The 27,991-nt window shown below is 39.8% G+C and overlaps 1 protein-coding gene across 4 annotated transcripts in view; it reads right to left on the bottom strand.

Moving 5' to 3' along the window:
• SMOC2 (SPARC related modular calcium binding 2) overlaps window positions 1-27,991 on the bottom strand; it is a 233,185-nt gene that overhangs the window by 55,717 nt on the left and 149,477 nt on the right. For 3 of the 4 annotated variants that reach the window (XM_061624417.1, XM_061624418.1, XM_061624415.1), the window contains 2 exons: window positions 18,071-18,260; window positions 13,074-13,156 (listed from right to left, as the gene is read on the bottom strand). In XM_061624417.1, the coding sequence (XP_061480401.1) occupies window positions 13,074-13,156; window positions 18,071-18,260 (273 nt within the window). The remainder of the gene's footprint in view (window positions 1-13,073; window positions 13,157-18,070; window positions 18,261-27,991) is intronic. The other variant, XM_061624416.1, reaches the window with a different exon arrangement.

Below are 27,991 nucleotides of genomic sequence, written 5' to 3'. Positions count from 1 at the left end.
ATGTCCAGAGAAGGGAATGATAGGGCACAGATATATTCCAAGTCACATAAGCTGCATCTAAAAGAGCCAAAACCATTCTATAACCCCTGTAAGGACTTCCATATCAGGTCTGCTTTCTTGGTCTTTAAGCAACAAAGGGATTCCCCCACATATGACACAACCTGTGATCTGAAGTGTATATCTGATCCACACAATCCTTCCACCTTCCCATCATATGCACAGTGGGGTGTAGGGTAACATATGGAATCACTAGAATTGTTAAGTATATGAGGCAGGCCTCCGTCTCACAGACATAAGCTTTATGAGGTGTTCTTAGCATTGCTTAGGTGAGAGCATTATGAGGCAATGGAAAAATGGGATGGGGAGGAATGGAAAGAAAAGAAATGCAATGGGCAACAGGAAGAGTACATAGAGCTGAACAAGAAAAACATAGAGGAAGGAAGCTTTCCTTTCAGGTGGACTGTCCCAGAAGAAACAAATCCTTTCGGAATTGAACCACAAGACATAAATCCCAGCAATCTGTGAAGAGACAATCTACCAGTTATTTAGCCCTGTAAGGTACAGCAGATTATCCCACGTGAGAGCCAGAAAACCCTAAGAAGAAATGTCTGCATTGTTAGGTATAAGCTCATCCACAGGGCCAGGTGGTTTTCTGGAACAGATAGTAGCATAGTCACCTATAAAACTAAAGCATCCTCAGTCCACAACCTTCCCCTTGTCTCCCCCAGCCTTCAATCATTTTGTTCATGTTTGTAAGGCTAGATCCAAAGCATCACAGTTTTGAAAATGAGTGTCCTTGGCTCAATTAAAAAAAGAAAAGAAAAGAAAAACATACATTTCTTATGGGCATATTCATTTAAATCAAAATATTATGGGAAGAAAAATATTTTTCTGTTTCGTTTTTTAAAAAAGAACTTTGGGTTTTTATCCTCTGATTTGCAGGAGTGTTTTGCAGGGGCTACATGTTCTCTGTCTGGCTGTAGCTAATTTGACCAATGGGCATCTGCTTGAGTTTTCTCTCCAGTCCTTAAAAAGAAGTGATTATTAAGTGAAGTCTGCCTCATGACACCCCACAGTTACAGATGAACGAGAGCTAGCAACAATGAAGCATTCACCCAAGTGCCTGCAGAAATCTCTGAGGCCAGAGCCCAGGCAGCTAAGGAATTCTACAAAACAAGGTTTTCACTGTGGAGTAAGTGGTGAGTTTTTAATCTCCCAAATGACCTTGGTTTCATCAATCTATCTGTCTGTCTCTGGGAAATTAATGACCTTCAAAAGTAAACATGACTTTAGACCAACAGCAAGTTTTGGTTTTATAAATGCTAGAAATGCTAGCTCCACAATTGAGCATTTTCCCCCCAAAAGAAGCAGCTTCAAAATCTTACAAGGCCTGCTCTTGTGAAGCATAGTATCTTTTGAATCAATCCAGAAATTCGAGCTGTACACCTGTTTAAGAGAGTCAGCTAATCAGCTTGAATGCTACACAAATGAGAGCGCTGTTTGAATGGAAGAGTCAAACACTGCTACACCTATTAAGGAGCATTTAGGATGGGGCTCAGTGACTGCTGTACTTATGCAACATCATGATGGGTTATTTATTTGGTGTATAAATAAATAAATAGAAAAGAAGAGTGATGGGAGCTGCACAGAAGCAGGAATGGGAACAACTCATACATCATCCTAATGATTTTGGCCATCATGAAGTCCTCTTTGGCTGCACACATGATTTGTGTGGTAGTAACCCAGTTATAAATGGGTTGTTATATTTATTCATCTCTGTGAGGAAAGATACTGATTTGAGCAAACATTTCAATGTTAAAATTAATGTTTTTGCATGGAAATGCTGAGTATTCATCAGCCTTCATGGTCAGTAAAAGGATGCCATATATTCCTAGTCCTTTATTGTTACACTGAGGTGACAGATGACATGAAGTGGAAAGCTCTGTTAATGTCCAGCAACTTGTGTATATAGTCCATGCAGAGACTAAGGACAGAGCCATGCACTTACTTTCGACATACAACACAAACTTATACTGGGTCTCACTCACAGTGACTCACCAAGGTATCAGTCACAGGTCTTTCCCTGGCAATACCAGCAATGGAACTCGAAGGCTTCTGCATGCAAGTATGTGCACTATTACTATACATGAGCTATAGCTGATGTATAGAACCAGTGATTTAATGGAGAGGGAGCATGGAGGAGCACTGTTTGGGGGCTTTTTTTCAGAGCAGCATAATGATGTCATCTCCTAGAGTGCCAGAATAATTGATGGAGCAGCCTTGCTCTGGCAAGTGAATGAGGTGATAATGAGGCTTTCAGGTTTGCTTGTGGGGATCTCTCAGTTTCACTTCATTTTTCCAATCTTAAATGCAGTCCTCCACATTTCCAAAGCAATTTGCGTTTTTTTTTAAAAAAACCAACTTTTTAATGCAAATTTCTCCTAAAACACACATTTTATGCAGTTTTGACTAATATACATGTTTTGCAAGGTCCCCTAATAGAATGCATTTTCTGTATGTTATTTTCATGGATGTATGCATTTTTATGCACACTTCCCTATAATATGTGCATTCTTGCACAAATAATTTTATAGAGAAATTGTATTGCAAAATTTGGAGAAGTGCCAGTTTTGATGGATAATGGTTTTGATTTGATTTAATAAAGGTTTTGATTTGCATATTGGTTTGAGAAGTGTGAATAAGGTAGCTTCTCATTAAAATGCAAACAAAATCGAATTTATCCTCCATCCCTATTTGCTTGATAGTAGCCTAGAGGAAATCAGAGAATGAGGAAAATAATCAAGCAGGAGCTGGATATTTCTTTTCTTTCTTCAACGGGGTTCCTACTTCATGCTAGCAGTTTAAAAGCTAAGACTTCTCTGCAAGATTGTTTGCATTTCTAATTAAAAGTTGAGTGTGTCACTTCAGCTGGAAGTTTTTTTTTATTAAAGCTCAATGCGGTTTACACGTTAAATTTATTCTTTACACACATCTATTTTGTGACTGTCAGCTGATCATAGGAAGTTGCCCTATACTGAGTCAGTCCATTGGTCCATTTAGCCCAGTATACACTGACTGGCAGTAACTCCCCAACAATTCAGACATTGGTTTCTCCCAGTCCTACCTTGAAATGGCAAGAAAACCAGTTTAGCTCTTTTGTCAAAAAGATAAATAAAGATAGGAAAAGCATCTCTCTGCATGGAGATGTTTCTGTAACGCTTGTTGCACCAGTTCCTGATAAAGAAATGAATGTAGTAAAAAATGCAGCAGATTGAATTCAGTCCAATAAAACAAAACAAAAAAGCCATTCTTTACTGACTTGATTCAGTCTGTGGATTTTCAAAATATGTATAGGATTCCAAAAATCTTCCCACGTTTGTGTGAACTGGGAAATACAACATGCTGTGTATATATGCATGGACAGAGGGGTACAAAACAATATGTAGATGATGTGATATGGGGGGCTTGAATATGTGAGCATCTCTGCTCAAATTAGCCCCAATTCAAGGTAAGGAGGAAGCCCTTCAAACTGGGGAATGGGGTAGCAATATGGAGGCAGCAGAAGCAAAAACTGGCAACAGACATGTCTACCTGCCTGATCTCTATGTTCCACTGAAGAATCACTATTAAGGATGCCACATGATGTGTGCCTTGCTTCTACAAGATAGACGGCATTTAGTGTGTCTGAACTTAGGGGATGGGGAACTCCTTGCCTACCCCTATTAAGCAAGTACCATCAGTGCTTAGAATTCTTCTGTTTACACAGGCCTTTTCCATTTACACAGTCCATCAGTTATTATGTATCACTGTTCAGATGCTGCTTAAGTATTTTTATTACTGTTTTATGGATGTGTTATGTTCACCACCTAGATAACTTTGTTTATTATGCTGCATTTCAGTCTATACAGAAATAAACTATCAATCACTCAAAATTGCCCTTTTAGAGTCTTTTTGAATGTTTCTCATAATGAGAAATGGCCAAAATCCTAAGTATCCTGGTACCAAAGAACTTGCTTCTTTTCTAAACATCTACAGTGTGCAATGAGTTTGCAAAGAAAGGATTGACAAGATTACCTAGCTGAAAACTCTCTACCTCTCCCAAGTCCACAGAATACAGAAGGATTTTTTATTTATTTACTTTTACTATAAGCAGGATGGGAAAAAATTAACTAGAAATGCTGATGTTCTTGCCAAAGTACAGAGAAACATTCCTGATTTTTTCTGATGTTTCCATATCAAGCTTCTCTTCCCTCAGGGCTCCCTAACGTGGAGTTTTCACATAATATTTTGATAAAGTGAAACACTGTACTGTCACTACCAAGTACCCCCCATACTGCCAGGATCTCTCCTCTTCTCTGGTGGCAGTCAGACAGTGCTTTCAGCCCCACGCTAACACTCCCTTCCATTGTGAGTGTCCTTCGTGTCCTTTTAAGCAGAGGATCAAACATGGAGAGGGAGAGTATGTGAGTCTTCAGAATATGGTGTCACCAGAAATGATGATGCTACCCAGCCCGGCACTACCTCACTAAATCCAAGTATGCAAAATAATCTGCATGCTTGGAATGCTTGGAATGATATGGCTCAAAGCCAATTGGCTTCAGTTTTTGCTAGGATAAAACAAAGGTGACAGTTATTGGCAAGAAAGAACATTTCAAAGAACTGGCAGAAACTCATTACAAATTAAGGCAAAGGTACCTCTACACTAAACAGTGGGTTTCTGCTAATGTAGATTTCTTCAATCTTTGGGACATTGCAAGTTGCATGGCAATAAGTTCTACATGGTAACTAATCTACAGCACAATCATGTGTATTTTCTTTCATAAGTAAGTCTCACTGTGTTCATTGGGACTTACTCCCAAATACCTGGCATAGGGTTGCAGCCTTAGTTTGGCATTCTAAAAGGAATATTGGGTGCTTGTGGTGGGAATCATGAACATTTGCAAAAACCAGAGCTTATTATTTTGTATTTTTGATAAATCATTATGTATGTGCTTGCAGAGAAATCCCGAGTGCTTGTGTCACCAGAGTGGTGCATAGGATTGGACAGTAACTTCACTGAGGAATGCAGTGCGACATTCCATCAAACCACAAACTGAGCAGCAGAACAGCACTGCCTTTGTATCTGCAGTGCCCTCAAGGGCCACATCAGGAGCTTCACGAAGGACACTCACAATGGAAGGGAGTGTTAGTGTGGGGCTGAAAGCACTGTCTGACTGCCACCAGAGAAGAGGAGAGATCCTGGCAGTATGGGGGGTACTTGGTAGTGACAGTACAGTGTTTCACTAGGGACTTGTGCATTCTTGTCTGTTCCATGGGGAAAGGGTAGAATATAAATGCAATAATTAAATCTTTAGGACACATGAATTTATCTAACAGGTCCCACAGACTGTTCTTGATTATTTATGTTTGTTTTAAATAAAAATGAAGTTTTAAATCTAGCTATATTTTTTATTAAATCTATATATGTTTTTGATTATTTATATTTATGTTTTATATAAAATGAAGTTTTAAATATATTTATCTGCCTACCCACCTGTCTAGATGAGCTGTCATTTTTTCCTTACAAAGATCCAATGGAAGCATTAACATTCTATACAGACAGACGGTTCCGTTACAGCTATGAAATCTACTTTGAGTATTCCTAACCTTTTCTTGAAGACATCCAACGGCAAAGATTTTATCATAATCTAAAATTGCTTGATCCTCTGTTTAACCATCTTTGTGACATCAGACTTGATTTCATTTTTCCCTCTTGTGGAACATATCCTTAAACTTATTCATTTGGAAAGAGAACATTAGCATTTTGTTCAGTATGGAGAACTATGTTAATTTTCTTTTGATCCCTATGTGATCAGCAGTTCATTCTAATGGCAGTTGGATTTTGCTTTCAGTTTGGGTGAAAACAGCAACAGGAAGAGTTTGGTATTCACAAGAAAAGGTTTACATGATACTTTCACTCCCACAGGCTTGCTGAGGAAAGGAGTGGTGGGTTGGGTGTTGGAGCCAATTTTTGCTGTCTCACGTTTTCATATGCATAACCACTTTCTATAAGCCGCCCTGAGTGCCCTATTATAAGGTAGAAGGGTGGGATAGAAATATTTTAAATAAATAAATAAACAAATAAATAAGTGCTTACAACACTTGTAGAATACCCACAATACCAGGGCTTTCCCAAGACATATTACTGCCTGCGGGGAAGGACAACACAGCCCCTTTTCCACTGCATGCAGAAGCTGAATGGACAGACAGTCTTGCTTCAACACTGGTGATGGGATAGCATACTTCACCACACCTGAAGGCAGCAGGCTAGGCGTGAGAACACACAACAGAGGAGAATGTCTGGTGGGTGGTTGCTGCCTCCATCCCCTGTCTGCTACCTAAGGTACCCTCTTCCTGATACTGTTAAATCAGGCTTGCAAATACCCATTTGTCTGGTCCCCTCTGGCAAGCAAGAATTGCAATCACACACAGAACCTTTCATAAAATGGAAGAGGATTTGTTCTTTTTCTTCTTCTTCTATGATATCAAGGCTTTATACACCCAAATGACTAATATGTATTGGGGTGTGTGTCTTGTAATATTTTTAAACACACACACACACAAACACACACACACCTTTGACAAAATGAAAAACAAACAAAATATTATTGCTGTTACTTTATACAGTGCCTAACATTTTCTATGTGGTACACACAGATTAAAAAATGACACAGGCCCTGAATCTTGAAAGACGTGACACACACACACAAAGTATGGGGAGGAAAACAAGCAGCTAGGTACCAAGACTTCCCAGTTATATAATGCCAGATTTTTTTCTAAACATACACACACAGATTTCATAGAATTGTAGCATTGGAAGGGGCTTATAAGGCCATTGTGTCCTTTTTAGCTTCCAGAGGTTTTTTAATTTCTCTATAGAAACACTCTTTGCAACTTTATGTCCATTTTTAATGCAACTGTGAACAAATGTAGTGCTCAGAAAAAAGGGATGTTTGTTGCCTTGAATTTTTAGATTCTGTCTCTTTAAAAACCACCAGTGAAAGCGAAATACAGCAGGCCTTCAGGAATCTGACACCCAAGGATCTCTGGCAGTCTTTGGTCATTCTTCATGAACCGAGGCACAGTAGTGCTCACTGGAAAACCATGCCAAGACCATGGAAGAGCGGAATCCAAGACTTCATTATATTAAATGGTACCTCTGGAGTCATTTCTCACTATTTCCTCTCCTATCCCTAGTTTTGGAAAAAATGACCTTTTAAAAATGTGTAGGTACCTTTTGTATTTCAGACAGACATCATTACAGGTCCTTTATGGTTATGGGATTCGTAAGCCACTACAAGCACTGAATTAAACAGCTGCATTTATATAGCCCTTCATGTAAGTTAGGTTCCTCTGGACCTTGCTCCTTATAGTCAGTGAGAAAGTCCTGACAATAATGCTTTTCTCATCTCAAGGAACTTGCCTTGGGGGGGAAAATCCACACATACAACTAATTCTGACAGAACGTTGCTGAAAAGCAGGGATGAATTTTGAAGCCCTCATCACTCCAGTTTGAGTACTTGATAATTACCTTAGTTCCCATCACTAATGAACTTTCCGAACCAATCATAGCCTACTTTCTTGCTACTGATGTTATTTGTTAGACTTGATCAACATGTCATTGTTAATGTTGTTGTTGGTGAATTGACTTGCTTTAAGTTGTCAATTTATCTGATGTAAGCTGCTATGAGCAAAAATCCTGGAAAGGTGCGATATGAATATTATTCATTCATTTCTTCAGTTAGGTTCTGTCTGTGGGCTTCCCACAGGCATCTGGTTGGCCACAGTGCGAACAGCCTTTGGTCTGATTCAGCAGAGCTCTCCTTATATCCTTATGGGTGTTTTATTTATATATGATGGAGAATAAATAACACTTGGATATGCTCCTTTAAGCAATTTCTTCATCAGACATTAACTATAGACACAGTCTAACCAAAAATAAGTGCTCTTTGAGTCCCCCAATTTCAGTAAGAGAGTTAAGTATATGTGTACTTATTTCCCATTGAAATCAATGAAGATGCATAGAGCTAAAGAAACATGTTTTACTGGTATTCTATGCTGTCGTCCAGCCTGTTTGTGATTCTATGCAGATCTCTTCTAACCTTGAAATATATTAATGTAAACATGGGGATAACATGAACAAAACCATGATTTATGGATTAGGGTGTTTTTTCAGAATCACAGTCTTTTGAGGAGAGTGGGAAAATTAACCCTTTTTAAAAGTCCACTTTTTCTCAAGTGATTATCCTGTAAATATAGAACAAGAAGACATTCATCCTTTTTCTCCCTTCCATTTCTCAGAGTAATTCATAAAATAATGCAGCTCTAGAGAAACTTCTGCAAACCATTTTTATTAGGGTATTAGTTTAATCTGATGCATTCCATTGTGTTCGCTCTGAGAAAAACTGGCATGTCTGTTGGAACAATGCTTGTTCTTCCCTACCCCCACTCTTACAGCCTAAATTTGCTTTTGTTTTTGCCCTTGTTTTCTTAAACCAAATATAAAAATAATTTCACCCAAGTACTCATGCAAAGCCAATCCTTAAGCTCTCTAATCTCTGAAATTAATATTGTACATAATATTTCCAAAAAAGGTCATCTCAGACTTAAAGGGCAACTTTAAGGCCCCCAGGATTTGCATAGTCACCTAAAACTGCAAAACTGTTTTTCCCTTCAAAAATATGAAGAGTAATATCTAAAACTCAGTAACATCAAAAATAATTTAAACATGTGATCATTCACTGATTGTAGTTAATTGGGTACACTGTAAAATATGTAATCCTCTTACTTTCACACATCTAAGCAGAGAGAAAAAATGTATGATGTGACAATGAGGCAATCGCTCTGACGTTCAAAGGCTCAAGGAAATACACTATTACGCTTGGACATATTCACATAATTAATGCCTTTAAAGTAGATGAAATATTAAAAAAGATTCTGTGGGTTTTAAGTTTGGCTGCCATTCAGGGACTCAAGTTCCTGCTATGCAAACAACACTAGCCTGTCCATCTGAAATAGGATGAAAATTGTAACATGTAAAATGAATACATTCTTAACTATGTTAGGCCTGCAACTAGGAAGCAACGGCTAAATTCTGTAATTTGGTGAGCTAACATCTTCAAAATTTCATAACTCATAATACAGTTTTTATGCATTTTCCTCCTTTGCTAGAACCTAAATATCTAGTCACAAAATATATATTTATCCATCCCTATCCAACCACGTTCTGCATAGAATTGTCTTATGAGGGTTAGGAAAAAAGTTCCCATTGCTGCCATTGGAAACAGTGGAAGAAAAGGGGGACGGAGAGATTAACAGCATACTCCTAACCATGTCTACTTAAGGTTGGATTCAGTCCTATTGAATATAGTGGGACTTACTACCAGGTAAGTAGGGTTAGGACTGTAGCCTTAGACACTCAGGAGCATGTCTAATTTCTCCACAGTTTGTGGGCAAGTTTGAGGACTGGACATACTCCCATGCTGCACCAACATGACGTCCCCCTTGGTTGTCATGCCTAGCCCTGACCTAGTACCACACAAGGAGTCCTAAGTGAACAAACCAGAAACTCCACAGGTCAAGGACCTTGAGGAGCAGGCAGAGTTCTCTGTAACTAGTGCTGAGGATCCCCTTGTGGTGGGGAGAGACCTACTGAAATAACCCTTGGAGCTGTCAGAATAGGAGGTGAAGCTGTGGTCAGGATATGGTCTAGGAGGCCAGAGTATATAAATCCTCTCTCCTGAGCCTTCCAGTTGCTGGAAACAACACAGGTCTCTGGCTTCATGTGGACTGGGAGACCAGGGTTCAAATCCCCACTTAGCCACAAAGTGCACTAGGTGACCTTGGGCCAGTCACTGTCTCTAAGCCTAACCTAACTCATAAGGTTATTGTGAGGATAAAATCGGGAGAACCATGCTTGTACACCACTTTGAGCTTCTTGTTGGGAAAGGTGGTATATATATATATATAAAGCTCCCTTCCTTGCTGTGTTGTACCTTGTCTGTTATACAGACCTACAACTATTGTCTGACTTGCTTCTGGGTCATGTCTTGAACCTGGAGTAATTCTCTGTGTTTGACCTTGCTTTGTTTGGACTGTGTTGCACTTGCAACCGCATCCTCATTGGTGAGTATTTTGGGAAGAGGCTTATACCTTCTGGGACTGGGACCCTATCCTCTGATGGCACCCACTGGAGTTTATTTAATCTATTTTGTATCTCTTAACGTTTTGCTCATTTCTCTAGTAAGTAACATGATGATGTATACTTTTTAAAAGTATGCAAATACTTTCATCAGTGGCTAAATGTAGAATTATTACCTCATTGGAAACATTTCATGTGGTCAGTGCATAGGTGTTCCTTGTAAATTATGGGGAATGGAGCACTGGTATCAGGCCTGTAAAGTCCTCTGTGTGGACTTACCCTGAGAAAAGTAAACTGTAAAATTGGCCTGTTCAAAGACTCACTGCAAATGTGAAGATTTGAAACTGCCCAGAGAGAAGGACTTAGAGTTTGTGTGTGTGTGTGTTTTAAGTCAGGAGAAAGAATATCATAATGATAATATCCTAGTATTAGATAGTTAATGAGAGGAAGAGGAGGAAAGGATGATCTTTCATAATTCAGTTTTCAAAACTATTATGCCATTGCAAGTTCAGTTGACTTGACCAAGCTTTGTACTGGTGAAACAATGAGGTTAACAAATTTTGGTGGCAGCCAGAAGTTATTTATTCAAGTGACCTCTTTTATGCAGCTTACCCTGGAACAAATGATTTCATGTTTGTGGCTTTTGAAGATAGCCAACAAACCACTCAGGGATGGAAGAACAATTAGGAACATGGCACATCTTATAATTTACTCAGGAAAATTTAAAGGTGTCTCTGTCTAAGAGAGAAAATGCCCACAGCCTCAGTTTATAAAAGGTTATATATAAATTTAAAGTATGTAACTCCTGGGCTTATTGCCCTACAATAACATGAAGAATGAAGTACTTGCAAGCCAGAGGTTGCTAAGGATAAGCAATGTAATTGAAGGAGAACTCAGATCCATGTTCCATTCACCACTTCATAGCAATTATAAGTTCATGTTGCAGCAGTGGTTAGGGAATGGTCTGATAATAATTGTAGTGCAAGCCCAGAAGGGAATAAGCACTGTCCTTCAAAAATTTAAAATTGAAACCCCCCAAAAATTACCAGGTAGGAACAGAGACCTTGGAAAACATTTGTTAATCATGCCTTTGGCAAAATATTTTCTGAATGTGGTTCCGCTATTACTGCTGCTCTAATAGAAGAATGCTTCTGGTGAAGTAGTATCAGGATGAGTGAAAAGAAGTGTGAAATATGGCAGCTTCTCAAGGCATTCTAAAAAAAGTCAGCATCAATATACTTAAGATGACGTTGGGACAGTGGAGGGTATTCTCCTATGAATGTCAGTCCAAGCCTGTTGGCCAATGATGTTTCATTGAACTCATTCATAGAACAACCCAAATGCCGGAAAGCCAGTGGAGGGGGGAGGCTGCAGAAAGCTCTGTGGGATGCATCAGGAGTTGTGTGCATGAGCCAGCCAGGAAGCACTGGCTCCGACAAACAGGCCTCCTGGGGAGTAAGCACTCCCTGTAGGCCATAATGGAGAATAAATAAAATTATTTTACTGCACCTGCCTTTCGGCCGATGGAGTCTGTCCTCCTCTGTGGGAGGGCTCAGAATGTGACAAGGATCTCATGTAAGTCCCTCCCACAAGCCCTCCCTGTCACATCCCCAGAACACCCCATTTTCAGGGCTTCCGCCAGACCTCCATGCACCGGGCTGATAGTTCCTGATGGACTCCAGGTGGTGCCGGCAGATTCCTAGTGGTGCCACAGCTCAACTGCAGCAGAAGGCTGCTGCCAGCTGAGGTGATTAGAGCCCGGTGCAGCTGGAGATCCGCGTTATCCAACTCACCCCAGCCCAACGGAAAGGTGAGTTGGATTGTGCCCTCAAGGACTTAAACACTTAAAGGTGTTGATAGCACTGAACTAGATGGAACAATGGTCTGACTTGGTATAATGTAGTTTCCTATGTTCCTAGATTAAGAATAGAGCCAATTTTTAAACATTACTCTTCAGAGTAGGACCTGTATACCAGCACAATTATTAGAGAGTTTTCTTATGTGAAGCGCCCAATATGAAGCTCCTTTTAAAGTGTCATTTCCTAGTTTGGAAGAGGCTAGTCCGGCCTCTCTTTTCACTGCTGAGTTCTTCCCATTGCAGCTGGGTGCTCCCTTCCAATTCTCAAATGGAAGGCCTTTTGTTTGGGAAGGGAGATCTGACAGGGAAAAGGGGGAGCATTCTAAGTCATTTGCTCCCCCACCCTCTTGGTTTCCTTCTGAATACTTGAAAAAACCTTTACTTTTCCCTCCCAGTGTTTTCAATGAAAACTAAAAAAAAAAAACCACCCGTCAAATGAAGTTCAAGGCAAACACATCTAATAACATAAAATAAGGTGAAGTATGCAATTTGTTCAAAATAAGTTTCACAGAAGATACATTTTTAAAAACACCCAAAGTTTGGTCATATACTGGTCTTCTTGGCAACAATAAATGCAGAGATTTTCTCACCTTCCTTTGAGTATGAACCAAGTTTGTTTGGCATTGTAATGTTGGTGCAAATCATTTTCTATGCTTGAAAAAACAAGAAGGCGTGCATTATTCTATGAAAAGTTTAGTTTTGCATAGATATGTGTAACATCCAAGCATATTGTTTATGTTCATGGAATCTCTGCTCTAGATGTTGTTATACATGTTCAATAAAATTCAGATTATGCTGTATTGCTATTAATTGCAAATTTCCATCTGATTTTCATGACAGTAGAATCAAGTTCCAGCACAGCCAATGTCAGTACACTTTCTCTTACATGCACCTTAATAAATGATGCCTGAACTGAAAATCAGCATAGCAATTATTCCAAATGTTTTTGCTTTGGGACTCTAGATAATGAAGTCTCTCCCCAGGTTAATTCAATGAACAAACACCCTAGCTAAACACCATTTATTATACACTGACCTTGAAGCTGGCGTCCTTTGAACAAATCTTTTGTTTTGCTTGGATGAGCTCTGGCACTGTTATCACACTTGGGTTGTTCATATCTGAAGGGAGAACAGGAAGAGGAAAAACAACAAGGTAAAATCAATTTAATTTGTAAAATCTATCACTTCAAAAATGATGTGATCACACTGACGCTTGGCAGAGCGCTGGGACACAGGCGTTCCTTTAAAATCATAGCCACACATGTGCACAAATGCCAAATAAAGCACATACTAGAAAACCATTAATTAAGACTCATGCCATTCCCTGAGATAAACATTGCTGAGCATTTTCAGAAAACTCTTTTCAAAAATGGGTTCAGAAAATGTTTGTGCTTGATCTCATAAGACTTTACAACAGTTTCCTCTTACTTAGGAAAATCTATGGTACAACCATATTTCCTTGTGGGTCCATAAGAAACTGTGGACTCACAGTTTGTCATTCATTCGCTGCTCTGTCCCTTTTAAAACTATCCTTTCCTGCTCTGCTTAAGGAAAGTTAACATGTCTGGTTCCTTCATGATTCTCAGCAACTCCCTTTTCAGATGTAAGGCTTTAATATAAGTGTACTCTTTGCTTGTCTTGAAGATGCCACAAAACCTTTTGTTGTCTACTACTCTGGATTTTGTTTTATTAGTTATCATACAGATCATATTAACATACAAACCCTGCATCTTTACAGGTATAAATGGCCATGCAAAAGAGATCCAGATATCCAGAATCTGGAACTCTACCATTGTATCATGGGATTTAATTTGTGTTACTCACGGATAAAAGTTGAGATAGAAGAGTTGAAAAGATACCTGAAGAGCTTGTGGAATATAAGAAATTCAGCCAATGAACAGAAATGGGAATTTAATCCAGCTATTGGCTGCAATTTGAGTATCGGTGTTATAGCTGAGCCACTTGCTGTGAGATTTACTTCTCCTTTGAAAATGTGTTAAGAAATAAGATTTGCAAAGAGAGTAACAGATGCTTTAACCATCAACTGATTATTAATTGATTAACTGGAAAGAAAGATGCCAAGCAACAAAGAGCAAAGCAATCCCTCAAAGGGAACAAGGTCACTGCAAATATTTTTTAAAAGAACCACTTCTCTCAAATACATAGTGAGTGCAGTGAGGAAAATACTTCACCTTCAGTATGGGGTTACAGAGCCTGTTGTTAAAACAAACACCAACTATATGGCGATGGAATTATAATAGTTTGGTGACCCATATTAGCTACACTGATGGCAAAAAGAAGTTCAAAGATACCTTGGGCATTAGAAAATCACCCATAAACAGCTCTATTGATTTTTATATTTATTGGTGGTGAACTTTCTTGGCAGATTCCTCCCAATTTTCAAGTGTAATATAGTATTTCAGATGTAATAATTATGGGAAAGGGAGATGGAAGATGTACTATGGATTTAGACAAACACCTTTTCCTATTGTGTAGTGACTTCTGGAGACACCACAAGATGAACTGTAGATGGAGCAATCTTTTCCACTGCTTTGGAACCACTGTATGATGGACTCCTTCTGGGCAAGGATTTTGCAGATGGATATGGCAATAAAAAGATTTGAGGTAGGTGTGTGTGTGCATGGGTGTGTGTGCTTTTCCCTGGCTTGGCTACATTTTCAGTGCTATTGAACTCAATAATATAAAGAACCTAGCACGTGAACATGATTAATCCGGTTTCTCCATTCTTTGATTTGGTACCACCCAGGTAATTGAGCTTTTTACCTTGTCATTTAATGGAGAGTGTAACTAACTGCTACATCCAAATTAAAAACTCATTTCAAAGCCATAATAACAAATCATAGAGTGCTTGAGTGCTAGCCCTGAGAATAGACTAGCTGGAATAAAATAAACAGTCCCTGCCTCCATTGTTTAATTTATCTTCTCACTGTCAGAGGAAATCTAGCATTTCTGGAACTGGACAGTAGCCCATCAGATACAGGTTGCTTCATGAAGGTGCAATGCAATTTCATGCTCAGATGAGTGTGTGTTCTATGGGTGAAAGAGACACCTTTAAAGTAAGAAGAACAGAAGCTGTTTTGATGGCAAGCTTTGGATGGAGTGGATAGTAATTGCTGATACACAACCTCTTTTAACCAGCCAAGTACAGAATGAAAGAGAAATCTTTGAACTGGATGCACTAATGTAGCATTTGGCAACTGGCCTGAACTCAGATTAATCTGATACCCCATCCTACATTCTTCCCTCCCTCCCACCTCCAGATTCCCCACTGCAACCAGCATTCCATGCTCAGACTTTCTGCGCTTTTTTACCCAATCCAGAGTTATGAGGAATTGCACTGTGTAGCACAGTAATTGTCCATGTCTTATACAAAATAGCACACTGCCACCAACCAGCTAGAAGAGGAGAAAGAAGTATGAGTTTTACTTATTTATTATAATCCCATCCCACTGTTTCTTCCCCTCTGGAAGCTCGGAGTGGCATTCATGTAGTTCCCATCCGGCAATGCTCAGAGCCAGACCCACTTCACATCAGCAGTGGAACCATATTGTGTGTCTTCAGATCATTCTCTGGGCCTTCTATGCATTCTGTTTGTGAGTAGGAGTCATGGTAGCTTCATCAGCAACTGTAGCAGGAGAACAAACTGCAGTGTATATTATGGCAGCTCGTCACAACCAGGGGAGCTAGAGATGTATTTTTAAAAAGCAAAGCTGATATAATCAAAATTCAGACAAGAGTGCAAAGGTATACACAAAAACATGCAGAAGGGAGGGAAAGAAGGCCAAGAAAATAAGAAGAGGGAGATTAGGGCTACTTTTTCTATGTTATGTTTAAGACAGCAGTCCTATGGCCCATGGGAGGGTGTTGTAGGGACCACAGAATACGCTTGATCTACCTCCCTGACAATGGAGAGGGAGATTTGATATCAGATCCCTTCTCACCACTGTTTTGGAACCAACGGCCCTGCCCCTACCAACTTCAGAGCTCCTAAGGACTGTACCCTATTCATAAGTATGAATTCCAGAGCAGTAGTCATATAAATTTGTTACAACAAAGCCATCCAAGAATTTTGTAGTACCTCAATTTAAAAAAAAAAGGTTTTGTGGTGCTACAAGACTCTTTATTGTTCACTCATGACTTGTAGACTTTCATACGCAGAAAGAAACTGCACTTTAAGGAAAGAACGCAGGAAGTTGCCTTATCCCAAGTCAGACCGTTGTCCATTCAGCTCAGTAGTGAGTACAATGCCTGGCTGTTCTCCAGGTTTTCGGACAGCGATCTTTTCCAGCCCTTTCTGGAGATGGCAGGAATCGAACCTGTGACCTCTTGCATGCAAAGTATGTGCTCTACCGCTCAGCAATGACCCCTCCCTTGATTGAAAGTTTGAAATTTGTCTCAAATAATGAATGCTTTTTCTGGCTTTCTAAGATTTATTCTCCCAAAACATTGTTTTGTATGGGAAAAAAATGATCGGTCTCAAACCACTTGTGCTTGAATCAAATGAAACACTCTGTCTTGGCTTTTGGTGAACTTCCACAGGAGCATTCCTAAAGAAGCCAAAGCCCACATTATTTCCTTTGGAAAGTGATACTTTGCCTGCCTGCATCTGTGAAACATGGCTCACAACTCTTTATTGTGTTTCTGGCACTGCTAAAATTCATGAAGTTCAACTTATTATTTAACAACATGTTAAAAATACATTTCTTCTTTCTAGTGATTCCAGCACTGTAGCATGTGAAATCATGTGAAAACGGGGTTCTGGGAAATAATGGAAACCTTTCTGAGGCTGCATTTCTTTTCTTACATGGATGTTGGCAGGTCTGATCCCCTCACCCTTTATTGCCAGGCAGCAAGCTAATGCGATTTCTCATTTATATGTCATGTTTTGCTACACACAATGCTTTACAATCTTATCTTATCATTTACAGAGAACGTTTTTGCTACCCAAATTACTTTATGATCTCGTGACTTCTTGCATTAACCCTGCGAAGTTTGTGAATGTTGATTCAGAAGGCCACACCCAGAGTCCAGGAGCAAGCTGACATTTTAAAATAAATATCCAAGTTGAAGTTTTCGTCACCACGGCATACACCACTGACATTGATACATACACTGGGAGGGCCTCTTGTTATGTTATTGCTATATCAAGATTTAATCCCTGCTGCCATTTTTCCATTTAATTTAAAGAGAAATGAATGAAAATAGTGGTTAAAATTAGGGAAAGCAATGAAAAGAATGACGATTCAATCAGAATCTGCAATTGGGCAGTAAGAGTGGAATGTCAGGGGCAATGTGGCCATTGATTTGAATGGTTCAATATTGTACCTTTAAATCTTAACCTCTTACCAATTTACACCAGTATAACCAAAATGATTTTGTTACATAAAAAAAATCTGCACTTCCAAATTTGAATTCAACTTTTCTAAAATTCCAGATTGCAATGTTAAGATTTAGTTCAGATGCTGTGAACATTTGAATGCACCAATTAAATTTTGAACCCTCGTAGTTTGGATGTGTGTTAAATGGTTATAGTGCTGGTTTGAGGCAGAATATTTATAGTGTATGCTATGTGGTGCTACTGTAATTTTGATAGTGCAAGCCAAACAAGTCTACTCAGAATTAAGCCCCACTGAGTTCAAAGAAAATTACATCCAGGCAAGTGTATGTAAGATAGCAGCACAGGAATCCCTTTTGTCATTCTATTGTAAGGCAATTAAATTGACAGTTGTTTGAAAGTTATGGTTTCTTAACATGATGACTTCTCAATACATTGTGCTACAATACTGTTAGTAAACCATGAAGTTCATGATTTACACATAGTTTACCATACCTTTTACAATCTTACCTCCCTCCCTCCTTCCCCCCCTTCTCTCTATTCCCTAGGAAATAAGACAATGAATGTTTACCTCCCTGGGCTCCTGCTGGGAGGAAGGGCAGGATATAAATCAAATAATAAATAAATAAATAAATGTTTTCAAATACCAATTACTTTCTACCTCCAAAATCCCTTACCTTGTTGATGTACCAGGGATGGGGCGTCCTGTATCCACGAGGACACACCAGCAGTATCCTGTGGAAGGATGGCACTGCACTGGCTTGTAAAGGCCACCACTGGCACACTCTGGAATGAACACATTGTCTTTTTGGGGTTGCTTAGCTTCTTCTAAAGCTGACTGAAGTTCTTGGTCACATGATGCTGCTGCTAGGAAGAAAAGAGCAACAAAGTGTGGAATCACCTACGGACGATTCAACTGACTGGTAGATTAGCCATGAAGCCAAAGTCAAATAATGTTTAAGGTGTGATAGTACCATTACACCTTCCTTCCATTGGTGTCCATCTATATAAGCATTCACTACTGCCATTAGAGGAGAATGTTTTCCCATTCTCTGCATGAAGATACAGAGATCCATCAGGGAGAAATGTTTGAGCATAACCTTCTCCCTGACATACTAGTTTCCTAAAGCTGGGGATATTTCTTTTTGCATGCCAGGACACTCAGTCATATGAACCTCCACCTGCAGTTTGATAAGGTACAACCTATTCAAAAGTCCTTATGAATTTAAAATATTTATTTACCACTTTTCCTTAAAACAATCACAAGGGATTTCATAATAATGTTATTTATTAAAAGTCTATCACCTCATCAGCTCTTTGTGAGGAATAGGCTTTCATCTGAGGTAGAAATGTTTTCCTTTCGCTTCACTGTAAAAGACTGAACATCCATATTTGTAGAGACAGTGGAGACTGATGGCTCCAATGTCAGTGGGGCAGTGAATCTGCTCTGGATTTCAGTCTGAACTGTCAAAGAGCTGTGCAAGGTGCTTTCAGCACCTTGGACGTATCCTTGAAAGTTCAGACTAAACTCTGGAGCACATTCACTGCCCCAATGAGATTGGGGCCACCAATCTCCACTGCATAGAGATTAGTATCCTTCGCAATAAATGCAATCCTACACAATTAGTAGTACGTCCCACCTAGTTCAACAGGACTTACTCCCAGTTAAGTGGGTATAGGATTATAGCCTAACGCTGCAGAAAATGACAAAGGCATCTGTGTGCTCCTTTAACATTTTCTACAACTATACCAATATTTCCTCTCATTTGCCCAAACCCCAGTAATGTGCACATGACAAACATGTTCAGAAGAAGGAAGAAATCCACTTGCTGTTAGTTCTCTTTTTTAATTAATATAATGGGCCATGAATGGACAATTAGAAAATGCTATTTTCTGCAACCAAAGAGCTTTAATTGAGCTTTGACATTCAACTCACTCATTCCACAAAAAGCCAGTAACAAGATACCAGGACTGTAAAGAAAAAAGTCCTGCAAAGTGGGACATGTCAACCACTCTCAATTAATGTAGTTTAAATATGTCCATTGTTTAAAAAAAATCAAAACAAAAATCTCCTGTAGGCTTCTTAGGACAAACTGATTATTAAATTCACCTCACAAATTATCATTTAATTGACATTCTTCCTTGTGACCCTTCTGTTTCAAGAAATTTCAGTTTCGTATCTTAAGCCTCCCAATCTTGTCTTAAAGCAAAATGTCTGATTACCTGTTCTATAAATCAAAGGGGAAAAATGGCTAGTGAATTGTTCAGCAGACAGATGGATGGACTTAGATGAAGAACTGGCTGGCTAGTTCAAATATTTGACATAGGCGCACGCAGCTGCTTAAGCCCCATTGCCCCCCAGAGACACTAGAAGGGACAACTGGCAGAATTCCTATGCCAAATTCTAAATGAGTGCACAAGCCTTGAGTGCAACCATGAGAGCATAAGCCTTGGTATTTGGTCCTGGTGGTAAAACATACTGCCTCTGTGCATGTACACATGCTGTACCAGGAATTTCAGGCCTGGGGCCAAAGGTGGCCAAACCTCTCTATGTGACCTTCTGAACTCTCCCCAGGACAGACCTCTCACTGGCCCAGCTTCACACCCCAAGTGTTTTGCCTGCTTAGAATCCACCTTGAGCATCTTTGCTGGGCTGGAATGTGTCCTTGAACTCTGATAATGCCTTTTGCTTACCTAGATAGAGAGAGGGCTGTGAGTGTGTGTAGAAACCAGCCTACTCTACTAAGGTAAAAATTACATTATTTGCTCTGCCCATTTTGGCCTCTGACTCTACCCACCACTAGGGATGGGTGAGAATTTTGACTCAGTTCACATTTCAAGCAGAATTTATCAAATTCGCACTTTCCGAAACAATATGAGAACCGAAACACAGCCGTCCTTCAAAATTCGCATTTATTAGAATTTCAGGTTGCAGTTCACCAACTATACAATATTTACAAAAGTGCATATATTAGGGGAAAGTGAGCATAAAAATGAATATAAGAGTGAAAATAATAAGCAAAAAGGCATGATGTGATGAGAAATGGCTTGCAAAAATGTGTACCTTTGTCAAAACTGCCTACAAAACTGTGTTTATTTGGAGAAATTCACAATAAAATAGTGGGGAATTCAAGAGGATTTTTTTAAAAAAACACACACACACAGATTGCAGCAGAAATGTAAAGGCTGAATTTAATATTAGAAAAGTGAGAAACTGAGAGAACCAAAATTGACAGATCTTTCCATCCCTACCAACCACTGGGTTGTAGTTCTTAGAAGGTTGCCCAGAAGGGAAAGTGGCCCTAAGGAAGAAAAAGGTCCCTCATCTCTGACATACACGATGGAAAGTGACATCAAAAAACTTTTTAAAAATTTGTGGTTTCTATAGGTCAACCATATGAATTGATATTATAAAATAGACATTACTACCTTAAGGCCTTTTTGCTGCTATCCTAAAAGACTACAGATTAGATCCTACAATGTATAGAATCATAGTACAGTAGAGTTGGAAGGGGCCTATAAGGCCATCAAGTCCGACCCCCTGCTCAATGCAGGAATCCAAATCAAAGCATTCCTGACAGATGGCTGTCCAGCTGCCTCTTGAATGCCTCCAGTGTCGGAGAGCCCACTACCTCTCTAGGTAATTGATTCCATTGTTGTATGACTCTAACAGCTAGGAAGTTTTTCCTGATGTTCAGTCGAAATCTGGCTTCCTGCAACTTGAGCCCATTATTCCGTGTCCTACACCCTGGAACAATTCAGAAGAGATCCCAGCCCTCCTCTGTGTGGCAGCCTTTCAGGTACTTGAAGAGTGCTATCATATCTCCCCTCAGTCTTCTCTTCTCCAGGCTAAACATGCCCAGTTCTTTCAGTCTCTCCTCATAGGGCTTGGTTTCCAGTGCCCTGATCATCCTTGTTGCCCTCCTCTGAAACTGTTTCTGTTTGTATGCATCCTTCTTGAAGTGCGGAGACCAGAACTGGATGCAGTACTCAAGATGAGGCCTAACCAGTGCTGAATAGAGGGGAACTAACACTTCACATGATTTGGAAATTATACTTCTGTTAATGCAGCCTAAAATAGCATTTGTCTTTTTTGCAGCCACATCACACTGTTGGCTCATATTCAGCTTGTGATCACCGACAATTCCAAGATCCTTCTCACATGTCGTATTGCTGAGCCAAGTATCCCCCATCTTATAACTGTGTGTTTTTTTTCCCTAGGTGTAGAACTTTGCATTTATCCCTGTTGAATTTCATTCTGTTGTCTTCAGCCCAATGCTCCAGCCTACCAAGGTCCCTTTGAAGTTTGTTTCTGTCTTCCATGGTATTAGCTGTGCCCCCAATTTTGCATCATCTGCAAATGTATAAATTAACTGACAGACGTACACAAAATACAGGTTTCCTATCCCTCCTACCCCTGACCCCCCCCAAAGCTTCTCTAGGGAGTCAGACCCTCCACTTGAACAATGTGGGATGAGGCATTGGGAAGTAAAGAATCACCCAATATTGGGTGGGCCTCTTCATCAGAAATAGATTTCAATTCAAGCCTGGAGCACAATAGATACTTTCCTATATCCATGCTTATTATCGTGTGTCAAAACATACAGGTATCAGAGAACCAAGAGGTTTTATTTCTTTGAGCTTGCAGAGAATGCCTAAAGTACAGCTGATCATCCAGTATTTAGCACTCTGGGGGTTTGGATACATTCTTGTGGCCTAACAAAATTATCATGACTCTAATGTACCTTCATTTACATATAATTTCTTGCTCAGCTGAATGAAAGAGGCTGTATTTATCAGATGTAATCATTTCTGCTATCATTCAGGCCTATGGGACTATAATGCTGTTCATAACAGTTGATCCTCTGGAAATGCATTATGAACAAAAAAAAAATACTAGAAACTGAATACTCCAAACCCAGGTTTACTTCTTCATTGAATTTTGGGGGGCATCTAAAATATTTGCAATTTTTTTTTGCAGTGTAATTTTTAAGTTCTCTCCACAAGCTGTCACCATAGTTATAAAACACAATTCACAATAAATGAATATATTAGTGTGGTTGATTTTTTTTTTTTTAAAGGGTATAGGTCTGATTTCACTATTGGGCATATTTAGTTTTAATAGAACTTTTTTCTGCAAATGCAATGTGTAATTTAAGTGAGCTTGCACCTGGGCTCATTCCCAGAAATATTTTCAGTTTCACACTTGATCCCAGAACATGCGAAGTCTCAAAAGCTAATACCACTGACAAGATGCATAGTGCTTTCCCCCTCATTAGTATATATCTACAACCAACTCCCACTTCACCATGACAAAGAGGGGGGGGGACAAAAAGTCTCATGGCACCTGAACGCAGGGGTAGTTGAGTGAGAGCCCTCCAGACGTTGTTGGATTACAACTCCCAGTCATCCCTGATTCTGACCACTGCGGCTGGAGCTCAAGGGTCTGCCACCCTTTCCTTAACCACTAACTAATATCTATTACTTTTATTTATATTTGTTATATGTTACATTTGTCGAAGGTGCCACAAGACTCTTGGTTGCTTTTGCTAGAAGAGACTAACATGGCTGCCCCCTAGTAGCTGACATCTGCTGAATTACTTCTCCTGTTAGGAAATGTTTCCTTGAGGCCATACACCTCTTGCACTGGCTGCAAGTTTGTTTCTGATATTCAGGGTCCTACAGCAGTCATATGGGATTACACTACAGGGAGGCAGCTTCAACGCTGTTATGGGTGCCCAGCAGCAATGCAGACAGGCTATTTATTTATTTGGAAATATTTTCAACCTGCCCTTTATTACCAGGTGATTCCAGGGCAGGTTACGGTAAAATAATGAAAAGACACATCAACAACATTAACAAAACAGGGCAGCTAAAACAATAACACTGACTGCCAATATAAGAACAAACCAATATGAGATAAGCCAATATAGCAACCAGTGCAGGACTAAAACTGTACAAAACACTGTGTGTACACGTGTGTAGGGATGTTGGAGAATTCCAACAAAAATTGCAACATGAGTGGAAATTGCAGATGTTCACTTGTTTGTCCTATTCTGTTCTACACCACAAACCAATCCAGTGAATACGATCGGATTTGTTGTTGTTGTTGCTTTTAGTCCACAAACAATACATAATTGATTACATTCTCCCCTGCCCCATTTGCATCATATTTCCTTTGCACTGAAATGAATGGGGTGGAATAATGTATTAATTGTGCAAATAATGCAAGTTATGTAATTTCACCACAGTGGACAGTGAGACAAATAACATAATTTTTGGAAGAAGATGAACTGCAGTGGAATGGAAACAGTACTGCATGTGACAAATATAGAGCAGAACAGAAAATGATGCCTCCTTACATCCCTACATGTGTGTACATCTCTTTACTTGGTGATTAAAGCTCAGACGTGCTGGCAACCACCCTATCTCTAAACAGAGGGCATTCCATAAGTGGGACACTGCTGCAGAGAATAAATATATAAATACACATACACCACACATGTACATTATCTACAGTATATCTATATACAGTAGGGCCCCGCTTTACAGCGCTTCGCTTTACAGCGTTCCGCTAATACAGCGATTGTGAATTGTAGAAAGGCCCCGCTTTACAGCGCTTGTTCCGCTTTTACGGTGGTTTTTTGCCGCCAGGCGCCATTTTGGTCAATGTAAGTCAATGGGATCTGCTTTACAGCGGTTTTCGTTTTACAGCGGGGGTCCGGAACATAACCCGCTGTATGAGCGGGGCCCTACTGTAATAATGAATGGATCACAGCTGCACAGATTCACAATTTCAATTTTACAAAGGAAGGCATTCTCTTTTGTATTGTCTACACCCCCCCCTTGAACATGCAGCTGTGGCTTCAGTCCTATTCAATCTACCTGGGAGAAAGTCTTAATTATCACAGTGGGACTCACTTCTGAATAAACATGCACAGAATCATGCTGTATGTCAGACAAATTCTTAGCAGACAATGGTTTGAAACAAATGTTATTCAAACTTAGACCCTAATAGAGATTTAGGCATTGACAGAAGTGGATCAGTTTTCTGAGACATGCCACAGCAAACATCTGCTGAAACAAGACTTCTGAGTATTTATTAAGAGAGCATGAAAATCACCATCTATTGATACTGATGTCTTTAGCACAAAGCAATATAGTGAGAAAAAGCAGTTCCCTTATTACTGAAGAAGGTACATGAAGTGTTGAAAGCTGTATTGTCAGACAAGGAGCCTACCTGAAGAACTCACCACTGTGTGATTGCCCATATCTGATAAATATAAACATAGCCCAATATACTGGTGGTGGTGGTAGCATGAAGAAGTTGACTATAGTTGACAGTTGGAAAACGTTCTGTATTTCCCAGGTCTCTAAAACTTGTGAATGCCCTTCCTTTTAAGAAGCCCTATACAGAAGTTACCTTACATGCACTCCCAATCACTCCGGCTCCCAGTTGCATGGAGGAGCCTGCACATGTTCAACCAAACATATGCAGGTTCCATCTTCAGACCTTCCACCCAGAAGTCTGGGGGTGGAGCTGGGGGGAATGAGAACATTGGGGACCAGTGCACGTGTCTCATTCACATTCTTGGACCACGTGCGTAGGTCTACAGTACTAGGCTGAGTACTCCATATCAGCTGCCTATGATTAAAAGTGAAAAAGCTCTGTGGAACTGAATGCAATTATTTGGGGTTTCCCTTGATGATCTCAATTGGTCATTCTGCCCTAGTAACTATTAAGACTTATGGTCACAAGGTTGAGAAATCTGGCCTTAGTTATTTTACTATCAGAAGTGCCAAGAAACATTAACTGTAATGGATGCTGTAATACGTCCATCACTGCACACTGCTAAAGTTTCTGGCACAGTTCATTCCCCCCCCAAGGTGTCTTGAGCATGAGATGCCTTCAGTTCTAGAAGGTGGCATTCTGTGTACCACTAACTGTTGTAAACCAGAAGATACAAATGTCTACATGGCTCTTCTGGACAACTAGCTTTTCTCTGAGTTGGATTCTTGCAAAGTTAAAAAACAATACTGAGTAAGGCTATCAATTGTGAATAAGCCTATCAATGTAGCTACGGATGGAAGGATCTGTCCATTTCAGTTCTCTCAGATTCTAATTTTTCCAATCTTAAATTCAGTTCTCCACATTTCTGCAGCAAATTGCGATTTTTTTTTAAAAAAAATCCTCATGAAAATTCTCCAGCATTTCAGTGTGATTTTCTTCTAATAAACACATTTTGTAATCAGTTTTGATTAATGTACACATTTTTGCAAGCTGTTTCTCATCATACAATGCATTATTACAGCCTTTCCCAACCAGTGTGCCTCCATATGCTGTTGGACCACAACTCCCATCTTCCTGACCTGATTGGCAATGCTGGCTGAGGCTGATGGGAGTTGTGGTCCAACGACATCTGGAGGCACACTGGTTGGGAAAGGCTGCATTATTATCACTCATATATTCATTTTTATGCACATTTCCCCCTAATACATGCATTTTTCTAAACATTGTTTGATTGGCCAATTGCATCAGAAAATTCAAATAAGTGCAAATTTTGAAGGATGGCCGTGTTTCGGTTCTCATATTGTTTCAGCAAGGGTGAATTTGATAGATTCTGCTCAAAATTTGAACTGAATAGAAATGCTTGTCCATCCCTAAATGGCTACTAGACTTGATGGCTATTCAAGATTAGACAGACTCCTTCCTTGTTGAACTTCAGGCACATGATGAAGACTTTCTTGTTCCAGCAGGCAGTTTAAGGTAGTGTTTGGTTTCGTGATAATTTTTTATTGTTTTATTGTTTCATTTTCTGTATGGTTTGTTTTTATGTACACTGCTTAGAAATGTGAACGATTAAGTGGTATATAAATGTATTAAATAAATGCATGTGCTACCTCTGGTGTTAAAAGCAACAAGCCGCTGAATACCAGCTGCTGGGAATCACAAGTTGGGGGAGTGCTGCTGCACTCAGGTTGCTGGCTTCCTGGGGCATTAGGTTAGCCACTGTGAGAACAGGATGCTGGTCTAGATGAGCCTTTGGCCCGATCCAGCAGGGCTCTTCTTATGTTCTTAATGGCATGGTGATGTCAGAGAGGACTTTACCGCATCAGAATCAAATTGTGAATTGGGCCTCAGAGGTAAAAAATCAATGAATGTGTCACAAGCAGTATTTCTGTTAAAAGAATGCTACTCTGCCATCTTGCTTTCTCTCCTTGCTTACACTTTCCAGCAGCAGAATGTTGCTGCACCTACTAGAAAGGGCTGTATAATACAAGTCTCAGTCTGAAGTCCAGCCTCAAGTGAATCATCTAAGCTAAAAGATTGCCTGCAGGGTACAGGCCGTGCAAGACTTCACTTGTTGTGGGCCACAAATGGTGGTCCAGAACCTGAAATAAATTAAATGGTGACCTCCATTATTAAAAGAAGGTTCTTCTGAGTCACTATACAGGGCTTTTGTTTGTTCCATGAGAGACACTATTAAGCAAGACGGATTTCAGTTTTTTGTTCAGGGTTAGCAAAAGACACTATTTTAGCTGTATTTTGAAAGAGTAAGACAGTGTACCACCCTTCTGCTGGCCCTCTCTACACCGAGATTTAACTATCCAGAACACACAGAATTGTCTTTCCTGAAGAAGCAGGGAAATTAATTTCAAAGAGCTGAAACCTCAGCTGATGGGTGGCTGGTTCTGGCACCATCCCCGATCCAGAAATAAGGATGAGCCAGGAAAGCAAAAGAAAGCCAATAAGAACACCATAGGATTATTTCCTTACAGCTCCAGCAAATTTTTAATATACTTCCATGAAGTTTACTTTTCATATGTTTATAGTCAGCTCCAGTGGCTCAGCTTTTATTTTGGCTCCCACAGCAAAGGCAGGCCCATGTCTTGGCTCTGTCATCAGCCTGTGAGCAAAACAAGGGCAATGTGAATGAAAAACACATCTACCCCACCTTCCCCTGTAACCCTGATAAAAAAAGAGAAACATTCTCTTATACTTTGGGTAATGTTTCACATGGTCTATCAATAAAAAATGACTCACATCCTGTTGAAGCAAGACAGGTCTTTGTGCTGTCAGTGACTTTGGCGCAAATCCTCTGATGATATATACTGATACAGCTCCTCTGAAAGGAATGCATCCCCAAGACTAACAAATATAACTTGTTATGTATTGGGGTGACCACAGAAGCCTTAAAATTACATACTAACGTTTTCATAAAGCCAAGGTGGCCATACATCTCTTTACATCCCTCACTTTCCATCCCTTGAGGCTCTCCCTCCACCCTTGTATTATGACATCTCTGTTCTCAGGGCCTCTCCAGACGTCCTTTTTATTGGGCTTTCCTAATGATTTGCATCCATGATGATATCAGAGTGGTTATATGCAATCCTGATTTCAACCCTGCTTGCACCTGCAAAAGTTTTGGAGTGGACATACTGCTTTGTTTGCAATCAGTGCTTGTCCCGTAACTTGCTGCAGAAATCTTATAACCTTTTATACCGCAAATGTTCCAGGTTGTTGTTGTTTGTCCTGCTTTTGTTTCTCTATAGTACAAAAGTGCCTCTCTAGATGGCAATAATCTGGTAACATTGGG

The sequence above is a fragment of the Rhineura floridana genome, chromosome 4, assembly GCF_030035675.1.
Source record: "Rhineura floridana isolate rRhiFlo1 chromosome 4, rRhiFlo1.hap2, whole genome shotgun sequence".
Lineage (NCBI taxonomy): Eukaryota > Metazoa > Chordata > Lepidosauria > Squamata > Rhineuridae > Rhineura > Rhineura floridana.
Note: the sequence above shows the minus strand (reverse complement) of the source record. Positions and strands in the feature narration are given on the sequence as shown.